The sequence below is a fragment of the Vidua chalybeata genome, chromosome 7 (genome assembly GCF_026979565.1).
Source record: "Vidua chalybeata isolate OUT-0048 chromosome 7, bVidCha1 merged haplotype, whole genome shotgun sequence".
NCBI lineage: Eukaryota > Metazoa > Chordata > Aves > Passeriformes > Viduidae > Vidua > Vidua chalybeata.
This window is the reverse complement of record NC_071536.1, coordinates 22,856,584-22,869,931: the sequence shown is the minus strand read 5'-3', so window position 1 is coordinate 22,869,931 and position 13,348 is coordinate 22,856,584. Positions and strand designations below refer to the sequence as shown.

Below are 13,348 nucleotides of genomic sequence, written 5' to 3'. Positions count from 1 at the left end.
ACCCTTTGAAAATTAAATTTTACCAACAAATTTCTGACAAAATATTTCTGTCCGGCCTTGGAAGCAGCCTGGAAACAGTGATGGAATGAGGTATTTCACACTGTTGCTGCAAGGGTGTTTCTCCTTAGTAATAGGGTGTTGGTTTTGCAGCTTGCATGGTACTTGGCAATCTTTCTCAAAAGAACATTGCCAAAGAATAAGGTTTTTTCTCCATTTTATATGTGGAAAACTCAAAGCAAAAAACCAGGTGAGTTGGCCAACATGACACAGTGATAGTGAAGCCAGGAAACAAAGCCTGGACCTGCTCCCCAGCTCCCCGCATTGGGCAAATTCTTTTGTCTGTACCTGCCAACAAACAGCACAACAGTAAAAGGAACAGTTTTCCTTTCACTTAGCCCAGTTTTTCTATGAAGCAGAGAAATAAAATCTGGTTTAATCATGGACTCAATGACTAACCTCTCACGTCATTTGGCTACTTACTAGTATTGTACCTACCCAAGCAAAGAAACAGCAGAGAATGCCCAAACATCCTGAATATTCCACCCGTTGGGTTTGTTTGTTGGCTGGAGGCCTGTTCTTACTTTCACACAGGCAGGATGAAAGCAGCAGGACCCACAACTGAAGGCATCTCATACAGCTGACACTCAGTCAGGGCTGGGTCCCTTTTGCATTAATTCTTGTGCAAATGTGTGGATTTTCCCTCTAATCTTGAAGTGTGTGATAACAAACTAGGACTCTCATTCATAGCCATTCTGGGATACATGAAATTAATTAGCTTTCTGTCAAAAATACTCTAAGTGTTCACTTTACATAACCAGTTGCAATTTTAAATCAGTCCTTGGAGGGACAGCGGACTGTTGCAGCACTCAGGAAATGGCACTCTCCATAATTACTCCAGTTCATCATTTGTAACAGCTGTCAGTAAACACATACATGAACAAGGGATACCAAAGCAACTCAAGAATTGCAAATAGTCAGAGAATGAACAAGTTTAGAAAGTACTTTGCTATCTACCACTTTCTCTACTGGATAGCACTTTACCGATGGCATGTAATACCACCTACAACATTAAAAAGGCAAAAATATGCACAGTTCTGATGTTAAACTAATTGTCAAGAAGTTTAACTTTAAAAAGCTTGTTAAGACTAAGGTATTTTTTAACTGACACCTAACGGCATCCCACTGAACTATGGGGAGGAAAAAAAAATCATTTCAGCATCCTATATGATCTATTTGTTTTAAACAATAATGCATTCTACTACATCTATTTTGGCACTTACTTGTAACAGCCGATGTCTCTGTGCTGCAACCAACATGTCAAGCAGGAAAATAGCTCCAATGTTAAGCAAACTGAAAATGATTCCTAAGTTTCTTTTCATCTTCGATCTTTGGTTGTTTTGGTTTTCTACCCCCCGCCCCCCTTCGTCTCTTTTTTCTGTTTTCATTTCATGCCATAATTAGCTAAGACTGGAACTAGTTAAACACTGAACTGTACTGAATTTTGGTGTAGTGCTCATATCTAACTCTTCTTTTACTCCTAGAACTCCTGAAATGGAGGAAAAAAAAAATCCCTGTACTTTCTATACAGACATCTCTGGCCAGGTTACAGAGGAAGGAATAGAGCATCTGGGTAGAATGAGATGTAAATATTTCACAGCAGAGTCTACTGTTTGAGACTATTTTACTTTTTTTCTTACTTTTCAGGATTTATATTTTTACATTTGGGTATCTGAGTATTTATAACAGTAGCTTCTGAATAATATTTTGTAAGACACAGTATGAAATTTGACACTTTTTTTCTGCTTAACAGTTTTGAAAATCCCCCTTTTTCTTGTTGAAAAATGGTCAAGAGGTTGACAACAGCCTTTTCCCCCTTCCCCTATGATTTCTACCCCAATAAATGTAGAACCTCTCCTCATTCCTTATAGTCATTCCTTAATGTTATATTTACTTCAGTCTCAGGACTGTTGAATCCTACTAGAGGGAGAAAAGAAGTCTAAGACTGAATTATTACCCATCTTGAGAAATTCAGTCATAGATCACAATCTATCTCCTCCCTTCCTCCTAAAAATACAAACCAGTGTAAAGTATACCTTTTCCAAAGAGATCTACATTAGGGTTTATATTTTCCCAGAATGTTTGGAATGCACATTTTCAACCCAGTCTCTTCCCTAGAGGGTTAATAATTAGCAAACTGACTTCCCCAGCTGGTTTTGTTCAAAGTGCCGTCATCCTCCTGAATTCAGTCAACATCTATCAGAAACAAAGACGTCAAACAAAACATATTAGGCTTCAGTATTCTTTTGTGAAGTTTTGGCCTCCAGCCAGAATATTTTGTTATTTTCTGTGTAAGCTTTATTTTTCTTTCCCTGACCAGCAGTTAGTATGGATCAAAAGAATGACTGCTTAAAAATACAGTCATAAAAACAATAAACACTGGCCCTGACATAGCACTGTGCACCTTTGGTTAAGTTTTGCATCTGTACTGGGTGTCCTTATATTTGGGAACATGCTCCAGTGTGAGGTTTTTTGCTTTTTTCAGCATCCCATGAATGTTCCTCTGTCCCCAGAGGGAGACAGAAAACCTCCAAGCTGTGTTAGTGCTCTGTTTAAATATCTTTTCCAAAAAGACTGAAGAATGTCTACATGAGAAATATTTTTCTTCATTTTGCTGTTGTTATCTAAACAGATTAAATGTATCAAATTTTATAAAGGAAATTTTTAAATGATTTTATGATCCTGGTAGAACTGGGGTCAACCATTCCTGCCCTTTCTCATAGCTTATGGCTTTGCTTTAAACGTCATGGGCTTTGCAGTCTATCCCACAGCTCTAGAACCAGATTTGGACACAGATCTACTTCAGCAGATCCACATGGAGCTAGGAACAGATATTTGTAAGCCTGCCAAAAGCTGTCCTGTCAGTCAGTCAGATGTCAGTGCTTTGAACCAGGCAGTTGTTGTGCAGGAAGTTGATGTTTCCACTACCATGTTACACAAGAGGAAGAAAGGGGAGTTTGCAACAATGCTGCCTCCTGCATAGCAGGGAGGACTGCTGCTTCTCCCCACAGGCTGCCCCCACCTGGGTCCAGCTCCAGACCCACTGAGGCAATGGGACCACTCAAAGGTGCATCATAAAAACATCCTCAAAGTACAGCCTGAGTAAAGAGATCATCAGGCATCCCATCATCTGGGTCTGTGCTTCAAGAACTCAAAACAAACAAATAAACAAACAAACAAGCCAAAAGGAGTGTCAAAGAAACAAAAGCAAAAAAAAAAAAAAAGTTTGTATTTTTGTGCTCCTTATGTAGTGATTCTGGGCCTTCACATCCTTTACCCTGGATTTGGATTTTAGGTACCCAGGGCAAGTTGGGTGCCTGTGTCCCACTGGCTGCTGTAGTAGATGAATTGGATGATTCAGCTTCACTAATTATGAAACAACTTCTTTTATCAAGAGGGAAAACACAAATTTAAGTGGAGGTGTTTCTTATGTCCCAGTTGCATGGAATTTGTGCCCAGAGATCCCGAATTCTGGCTGCTGAATACTTGTGTGGGTCAGAAAGCTGGAAGGTGGGTTTGGGCTGGAAGGGATGATGCATCAGCAGTCCCACAAACATATACAAAGCAGTATTTTCAGGTCAGGCTTACTCATCTTTACCCAGGGTGACCTGAAGGAGCCATTTAGCAATGCAGTGAATCAAATCCAAACCCCAGCAGCTGTGGTGGATTGATTTGTTTATTTCCAAATCACAGTTATTGAATGTAACAGTGCACGCTGATCCTACCACTTGCATTGGCTGCTCATTGTCAGCCCAGCTGTCCCCACAGTTACCTCCCAAGTATTTCCTGCTGTGGTTCAGTCACTTAATTCTCATTCTAGTCTTCCCAAATAGCAGGAATAATTGCTCTCTGTTCTCTTCATACTTTCGTTTTCACCAGTGAAGTGCTCTTCCTTTCTTTGTGCTACATCAGAGCAAGTGGTTGACCAACCTGTAAGAGCAGCTGAGACTCCCCCAGCTTTACCTTTACATTCTTTGAATCAGACAAAAATGAAGCAAAATTACATATAAATAGTAATAATGAAAGACCATATCCTCAACCCAGACTAGATTCTGGAAGGTTGGGGGGGGTGGATGGTCAAGGACAAGATGAAGAAAAGAGCCCACATTGGCTTTCTTCCTTCTTCCATAACTTAACTACACCCAGGTACTCTGACATGTGGTGTGTCTGTTCCAGAGGTGCCCTGTCAGTGAGATGGGCACTCCAGGAGCCTGCAGGGATAAAGGCTACATCAGCTGTGTTCCTGGATATGGTGAGAGGGGAACAGCCACTCTGCTATTTCTACTACAAGTATTTTAAAGGGTAAAGTAGCCACTGTTTCTGTAGGTATTCTAAATATCTGTTCTTTCCAGATAGAAAGCCTCACAGAGATGTTCGGTGCATTTCCACATTTATCTGAATGGTAGGTCATGTCTCTTATAGCCACAATGCATCCCATATGTATAATTCCATCTTTAAGATGTGCTTTTGAAACAATAATTAAAGTAATTCAATTTGCCCCTCAACATAATTTTCATCCCGCAAGACTAACAGGGCATGATATGCAGCAACAGAAATGTTAGCTTCTTAGCTTTTCAGAAAGAATCCTTCTGGTGTTCTTGAATATTAAACACCAGAAATATCATGCCTAGGTCATGTGAGCCTTTAGATAGTTGTCAGATTTCAGGTACATAACAGGTAAGCCTGCTAGCGTGAAGAGTAACTTACCAAAAGAAACTAATACAGATGAAGCAGATTTGGATTGGGACCATAACAAATGAAGCCTTACATGACTTAGAATATTCTTTTACTTTATATTAAAAGTCTGTGTACTCCAGCTCATTGGCAATGTCCAATGTTAAGGATTCTGCTTGCAAACCTCAATGAACTTGGAAGCATCAAGCTCTGAGATGGTGTCCCAAATCCAGCGTCAGTGAAGCAGCACAGCACAAAGCTGCTGATGAGGTGGAATCTGTCTGTTCTCAGCTCTGTGGGGACTTTCCAGGGGCTTCTCATCTACAACACACACAAGGTTTATGGCAGAAATAAGTGGCAAAGCAGATTTAATCAGGTTATGGCTGGGATCAAAGGCCTGAGATCAGGCTTTAGAACAAATGACCTGAATAAACAGCTGCAGAAGAGGAACAGATTTGATGGGATAATTTTCAGTGTTCAGTTAAAAAAAGTAAAAACACTTTTTTTTTTTTTTTTGTACAAAATAAATGGAAACTTTTAATTTCAAAAGACAACCATCCATCTATATAAGATGGAGATAAGATATATATATCTTATAAGATATATATATATATATATATATATGATACAGGGAAGATGTTGTTCTCCTGTGTTTTCTGAGACACTGACCCAGCTAGTGCATTCTCCTGGTCCACACGATGGTGTTGGACGCCTTTCATGCACCCAGTGACAACCACCACTGCTGCTGGCCATCCACCTCTGTAGGTAGCAGGCTGTTAGTTTTGTGCCTTTCTGTGCATGGTTCAGAAAGACAGGCTTCCCTGTTTTCCTTTGCTAGCATGCAGAGGAGAGGAACTTTTGGCCCACTCTGCATTTCAAGATTTCTTTTGCATCTACAGTTTTAGCTGTTGTGCTCACTAAAAAGAAAATGTTTTCAAGCATTTTTTTCTGAGAACCACAGTAGAAATTTTGTCTTTAGGCTGAGGTGAAGAAAAAGGTAGGATAAGGTTGTAGAAGTACTTTTGCTGTTTCCTAGCAGTGCACTTTTGGAAACAATTGCAGTTGAGAATCACTTCCATGCATAAAGATAATGGATACAGAAAGGGGTCAGGAACTCTTATGCTTTGGGCAACTTAGAGAATAAATTGGGAGAAGGAGAAAATGAATCTACTTTCAACGGTGCAGTGGAATGATTACTTATGCAGTCATTTCTATGTCTTAATTTTTCATTTCCCCTGAAAAGTAATAAGCAAATGCCTGTACTAATACAGTCAAGAAATAAAATATTAAAATAAATCCAGAGAGATACATGGCTGAAGCATTTTCATTGAGTTGCCTTTTCATGAAAGGCATCAGAATCAAAATATTGAAACCACCAAGATATGCTTATTTATTAAGGAACCCGACTGGATTTTCACTTTACTCACTATAGAAATGAAAAGCTCACACACCAATGTAAGGACTTGCATTTTCCCTTTCCGAGCACTTCGATGCATGCCATTGAAGTGGTTGAGTAGGAACACTGAGACTTGGAAAGCTGTCTAAAGCTGTTGTGGCCAGGGCTCAGAACCCACACTCTTATTTGCTGTCCTATGAGTTGGGAGTTTTGCTGTTTGTTTAACTAAAACTTCTAAAGGATCCAGAGCAGATCCCTGTGATATTTTCTCTTGCACAGCTTGTTTTGTCAGCTCTGTGTGTACCACTACCATCTACTGGCCAAACCGAGACTGACTGTTATTCCAAGCACCACGATCCAGCTCAAATCATTCCATCTCAGAGCAGCAAGGACGCCTGTGGGTTTGTTCTTGATGGTTCACTCACACATCTGCATCAGGGCTGCACCAGATTTTAAGATATCACTGCTGGCCTGCAGGAGTTTGAAACCAACACTCCATCAGTTGCCAAAGGAAATATTATAATACTATCATAGCTCAAGTAGAGGCCTCTATTTTTTTGTGGATTTGTTTTTTGGTGGATTTTTTGTTGGGCTTTTTTTTTTTTGAGCTGAGGATTTAGAGCCCAGTTGCTGAATGTGTGCAATTTAGCTTTTAACCAAGCAAATGCCCTGGAGGAAGTGCATGCCATGCCTTTCATTACAGTGGGTTTATTATTACAAGAGGCTGAGGATGCCTGTTACTACACTGAGGGAGGGGTAACATGATGAAAGAAAAAAGCAAGGGGTTAAAATAAATGGGAATTTGTGCAATGGTGCTTTGGGAACCAGAGCTGGTCAAGTGTCAACAGAGCATGCAAACCTACTATTTTTTCCCTATGGTCCCTCTGGACTGTACAGCACAAATTTTCAAACAGCTTGTGGCTCCTTGGTCATGCCCCAGCTACAAAAGTGTGTGTGTGCAAAGGTAGTGGAGGCAGGAGAGTGGGAGGGAAGAGGATCCCTGCACAAGGAAGGGCAGTGCCCAGGAGAGGCACAGCCAGAAAGGACTTTGTGAGGAGTCATGCTGCCCACTTAAAACATTGTGCCACAACAAGCCTTTGCTGTGTCCTGTCATGCTGGGCATCACCAGCATGCAAATGCTCCTATCACAGATTTGTGTCTGCCTGGGATGTGGCAGCTGCCTTGAACATCTCTTTTCCTCAGAGACATGCTGCAAGGATTGCTAAAGGGACCAGGAGGTAAATTTTCTCCTGGAATGGTATCTGCAAAGACAAGCAGATGGAGATCTGCAAAGACAAGCAGGTGACAAACCCCAATATCTGGCAGACAAGTTTGTCATGTTGACCTGAATGTACCTGTCTCTGGTGGGGATACCCTTCCAACACCCAAGAAAGATGTGGTATGAAAAGATGTAAACACTTCTTTTTGGGTAAGAACACTGAAAGAAGCTAACATGGCAAAAAACCCACAACGTTCACTGGCCTATTCAGGCCCTGTTGAACCCAGTCCTTGGACACACAAAGCATGTTGGTGCTATCCAACTGCTGTGCTGTAGTCCATATATCTCTACCTCATTTGTGGAGGATACAAATAGGCTCCCACACAACACACCCTCCACAATTCAGCAGAAAAATTCCTCCAGCCCATCACTCATCCCTGGGGGCCTCAGCTCACTACTTCAGGGAATAGGCAGCAGGCTGGGAGAATATCTGTAAATTAATGCCATGATTCCATCCACCATCCTTACTGCTGGTGCTCTGGCTCCCACCTCCTTCCAGCACCTCTCGCACGCACGTTCTGGGGTATCCTCATCCATGCCCTGGGAAATGCTCAGACCACCCTGTTTGTGGAGATCCTGGGCCGTGCCCAGGTCTAGTCCAGTCTCACAGCCTGAAAGGAGGCTGGAGCCAGCTGTCCTCACAAAGGATGAGCCAGGGCAAAGCCTTGGCACTACTCTTGTGAGACACTAAAGCCTCTCTTCTTAGTAAAGCTGGGGAAAGATTCAAGAAAAATTACAGCATGGACAACTATTAGTCACGCTTTAATTTTCCAGTTGAAATAATACAGTGAATCTCACTGCCAATGTCATCAAAGTCAGCAATAAAACCACAGTCAACATATACTCTGATCAGGGACAGTATAGGAGACCTCTGATTAAGGGAGAACAATTGAAAGCCATTGATAACAAAATCCATAAGGAAGACTAGAAAGCAATCATTGATTACATTCTTGAGTGAATAATATCTGCAATTATAAAAAAGTTAAATGATGAAAGATTTAAAAATAAATATCCAAGGGTCTGTTCTTTCAAAACCATTTCAAAGTAGGAAGAAAACACTGCTTGGACTTTTTTTTCTTTAAAACAAGTTCATCTACATCAACGTTAATCAACAATCACTATTTTGAGGTTAGGTTTATTGATTATGTCATTATCCTTCAGATATATTTTAACGAATAAAACATACCTCAAGAAAAATTGATAAAACATCTATGTCAAGTTTTGTGAAAAAATACAACTTCATTAACCACATCAAAATCTGACCAGAGTCTGTATAACTATCAACAGCATTGATAACAACAGCAGCCCAGTAAACACATGTCCTCAGAGATGACCCAGCTTAGTCCTGCAAACAAAAACTACCCTGCAAGCCACTCTGCTTGCTATACCGTAAGAAGGCAGCATTTATACACTTCTCAGTGAATGTGATGAAGGGAGTTTATTGGTTTAAGTTCCTCCAGCTGTAGTTTGAATAGGTGAAATAGTCATGGGGAAAGAAGAGGTTATAAGCTTTTTTTTTCTTTTCTTTTGGTGGTAAAAAGCTATCAAAATTAATACATATAAACAACAGATTATCTGGCAATTGTACTCAAAGGTTGCAGTCAACAAACTCTAATAATGGACTGCAAATAAAAACAGTCCAGTAGATAAATCTAGAGGACTAAACCAAAACTTAAAAAAATATTACTGAAGATTAATGTATGGGGTCAAACTGCTAGACAGAATGTACACAGAAAAGCTATTTATATTTTATATGACAGAAAAAAAAACAGATTAAGAACTTGTGATAGCTACAACTTTAGAAGTCATCAAAAAGAGTAAACCAGTTCTGTAAACCAGCACAGAAATATTCTATGTATGAAATAAATTTTTAAAATTGCCCTACACATAATTATGGCATGAACAGGCAATTTTTGGCCATGTGAAATCTAGTTAAAAGGCAGTCATACATTCCTGTGCATGTGCACAAATATTGTGTAAAAACATTTCAGTTGGCCTTAGCTGCTTGCTTAAGTCTGAGGAACATACCTCCATCTCAGGGCTCTTGCAAAACTTTTAGAATGAGTCACCTTAAAACAAGGAAACTGAGAAATAGAACAACAAATGCAGCAGCTTTTAGAGATGGTGGAAATGACACTAAATCCATTGTGAAGTAATAACCATCACTAAGCATTTGTTTTTCCACACTACAATAAAAAAAAAAAAAAGCTCCCAGGTTTTCAGAGAGGTGTGTGGAGGACTGGCTGGTAGGAATCCCAGAGAGAATAAACATTTCTGTCCTGGGCTGCTGCAACTGAGACAGCACAGAGACCTGAGCTGGCTCCTTCACAACCATCAGCCTGCAGAGCAAGGGGTCAGCAAAATTCATCTTCTTTCTTAGCACCTTGGTATGAACACTGAAAGGGAAAGCGTCTCCTACATGAGCTTAGAGGACTAGCACCCTTGGGGAACAGCAATGTGGCTCCCCACATGTCACCCCCAGCTTTGGAGAGCAGGGTCTCAGCAGAGTGTCCATGAATACTGCACACAGGAACACTGCAGGTGAACAGTAAGGCCATTTGTTCCATTCCTTCAGAAAGATTTATAACAGGGATTTTTCTTCAAACAGACATTGCCTGAAAATGTTTTTAATGAAGGCTGATGGGATTCCATGTCTGAAATAATCTAGGTGAGAGATGACATAGCTAAATCTTTAATAGGATGCTGGATGCGTCTCAAATAAATATAAGTTCAGGATTACAAAGCCCATATGCCATTATATGTCTAGACTAATTTATTTTATAACATGGACTAGGCATCACAGGCCAAACTACCAAAACTCTGGCAGTCCCAAGTCAAGAGTGACTTCATCTCCCTGCAAGCTTGGAAATCAATGTGGCAAGAATCTATTGTCCGAAAAATAACTGTCTATTTTGCCAGAAAAAAAAAAAAAAAAGTCTTCCCCACAATCCTTGGAATATATTTCAGAGTTCCTAAATTCAAGGCCAAATTTTAATGTCAGCTCATAAGCAGGTTCTGCAAAGTATAAAAACAAAACACAAAGGCCCAAACATTCCCAAAGGAAAAAGTTGCATGAAAACGCCCACTGCTCTGGGACCTCAACCATGTCTGCTCCAAGTGAGTGGTTGGAGGTTTATGGTCTGTGAGTATTTTCAATTCCTGGCTTGTCACAGAGAAGAACATTTCTCCATGGCTCTGCCTTGCATCCTTACCTCATCCTGCCACAAAGCAAAAGCTCTCCAGGGTAGGGAGCTCCTGCAGCACTGATACTGATGGCCAAGAGGGTTTCTCAGCATATGGGCACCCCGAGGGACTCCCGAGAATGAGAAAACCACTGTAGGTTGTGAAGTGTCACACGGAAGACAAGACCACTTGCTACTTCTGATCAATTAATTGTTCTCACTTCTCTCAAAGTCAGAAATGAGGATGCTTTCTTCCAAAGCAGGACTATCAGCATTAATCTGTGGCAAATAGGCGTTTCTGACCCACAGTATCCTGCGGAAAAGTTGGTTATTCTCCTTGTGCAGGCACCACAGGAAAAGGGAAATGGCAGCCAACATCACCAATGTCACAAGAACAGCCAGAGCTACAAGCCCACCGTATGATGCTGAAAGGGAAGAACAGAAATTGTTCTTAAGCAAATATAGCTACAATTATAAGTAATTTGAAATATAAACATATAGCTCTTTTAAGGAAAACATTACTACTCCTTATATGTCACATATTTCAAATTACAGGTTTAACAGGGAAAAATATTTTCTCACAAAATATCAGCTCAAAATGTGTATTATTCCTTATAAAAAAAGTACAGAGTTTACCTTTTTCAGAGGATTCTGTTGTATCAATATCTGAAATAAAATCCAGAACAGTCACAAAATGACCCACAAAGGTTATTATGTATATTCACTTTAAAATGAATACTGAGAAGACAATCTACCTAAAATCAACAAGAATAAGCTGTTCTTTGTTTAATTTGACTCATGTCAATGTTATTCCAACTGGCCAAGTTAAACATAATCTAGTATGCTATTTAAAATCCCTTTAATTTGGTGGGATATATTAATTGGCATTTGTGTAAGGATGAGCAGCAGTATTTGCCCACTTTTTAAAGCACAAATTCATGAAGAGAACCATGCAGAGGCAGATCAGCCTGGCTAGTGGGTCCAGCAGTGACTGAGGGGTTTTGTGTGGGCTCTGGAAACACTTGATCTCTCTCACAGACCCGTGTTCCTACTGCTGTGGTGCCTGCACAGCTCTCCCAGGCTGGACCTGCCCTCGCCACAGGGGCTGTGGAGGTCACCCTGACGCACAGGAAGGCTCCTGCAGCTGGCAGTGGCTGTCTGGGTTCCCCAAACAGAGGTCACCCCAGCTGCCTGGGGCTTTTAGAGGTATTTTTTTTTCCCCAATGCCAAGGAACAGAATTAACAAAATGAAAACTGACACCAAGTAAGCAAGCAACAAGGAACAAGTAAAACAATGGTTATAAGGACAGAATTGCCTTCTTTACCTGTATCCATTTTACATACAAAACCCTTCTTTTCTCTGCATGGAGATAATTGCCAGACTCCATCTGTGGTCCTCAAGCTGATGCAGAAATTCCCTTTGAGATTATCAAATTCAGGTTCTCTGATGCCCCAGTTAGAATAATTTAAAGGAGAACCATCAAACCAGGAGACTGTCTCATCTATGGGCAGAAGTTGAAAATTATACAAAATAGAATAGTATTTTGAGAAATATTTCTGTTTCAGTTAGATTTACCCTCACATGAAAAATATGGTATTACAGAATACCAGGATTTTGTCTGTTTGGCCACTGTATTACTTTCTTTTCTTGAAGGATTTAAAAACATCCTATGTAGTTAACACAGAAGACAATCTGTAGTGTATCTTTAAGAAGAAAGAAAAGGCATTTACATGCATGTATGCATATTGAGTGTTCAGAATATTGGTAACCATTGCAGAAAGCCTCACTAGTTTTACTGCATTATGAACAGGCACAAATCAGTGAACAAAATCTCAAAAGACAAAAGTGTTTTGAAACATGGTTATTGAAAATGGTTTTTGGAAAATAACCACCACCCAAACCAGATTCTTACATACAGTTCTACTCTTCCCTAAACTTACTGTCTGTAACAAGCAGAATGTTCAACCAAACCATTTGTACAGAATAACCAAAACTGTGTAATTCTTCCAAAATGAAGGCATTTTCATCTTCATCGTGAATAGTCAGAAGATTTGATCCTTCAAATTAAACACAGAACAAATTTTCAAGCAATCCATGCCATTAAAATTTAACAATGTATTTCAAAAAGTTAACATTATGAATCTTAATTGAAGAGCTTGAAAAGTCTGGTTATACATTTTAAGTTCTTAAATTTGTAATAATTATGAAAATACTCAAGCAGATACAAAACTGTTCTCACATGCCTTTAAAACAAATTTGAAGGGAAAAATGTTCATATTATGTTTTATTGTAGAAATCAGTATTTTCACATGGAAAGGAACATTTTTTTGATGCATGCTGCCTCCAATTTCATAGTTGGCTTATGAGTTCCACTATCGTTATCTTGAAACAGAGAAAACATATGCCATGATTTCAGTCATTTCAGAAAATAAATATTGATTTAAGATATCACAATGACATTTGGTAGCTACAAAATAATCACTTACCTTGATTTTTGCAGACCTCATATGCTGTATCAAAACTCATGCCCTGCAGAACTGTGGAAAAGCTGTAGCAACTGTTTTTGAATTTGATCCAGGGTACAGTTTTTTCTGAACATAAGCCTTTATAGGCTTTGAGTTTCTTTTCTGTGATAGAAGTAACAGCACAGCTTTATTGGCACAACAAAATACACATTAATATAACATTCCACACACTGTTTTGGAGTAATGCTAATAGCATGTTATTGTGTTATGCCTCTCTTTTTTCAAAGTGAAAAT

The 13,348-nt window shown here is 39.7% G+C and overlaps 1 protein-coding gene across 1 annotated transcript in view; it reads right to left on the bottom strand.

The window, feature by feature from the left end:
* Positions 1 to 8,149: 8,149 nt before the first annotated feature.
* Positions 8,150 to 13,348, bottom strand: part of PLA2R1 (phospholipase A2 receptor 1) — a 37,032-nt gene continuing 31,833 nt past the window's right edge. The window contains exons 26-30 of the mRNA XM_053948101.1: positions 13,076 to 13,216; positions 12,530 to 12,646; positions 11,914 to 12,090; positions 11,225 to 11,254; positions 8,150 to 11,013 (exon numbers count right to left, since the gene is read on the bottom strand). Of these exons, the coding sequence (XP_053804076.1) occupies positions 10,796 to 11,013; positions 11,225 to 11,254; positions 11,914 to 12,090; positions 12,530 to 12,646; positions 13,076 to 13,216 (683 nt within the window). The 3' untranslated portion in view covers positions 8,150 to 10,795. The remainder of the gene's footprint in view (positions 11,014 to 11,224; positions 11,255 to 11,913; positions 12,091 to 12,529; positions 12,647 to 13,075; positions 13,217 to 13,348) is intronic.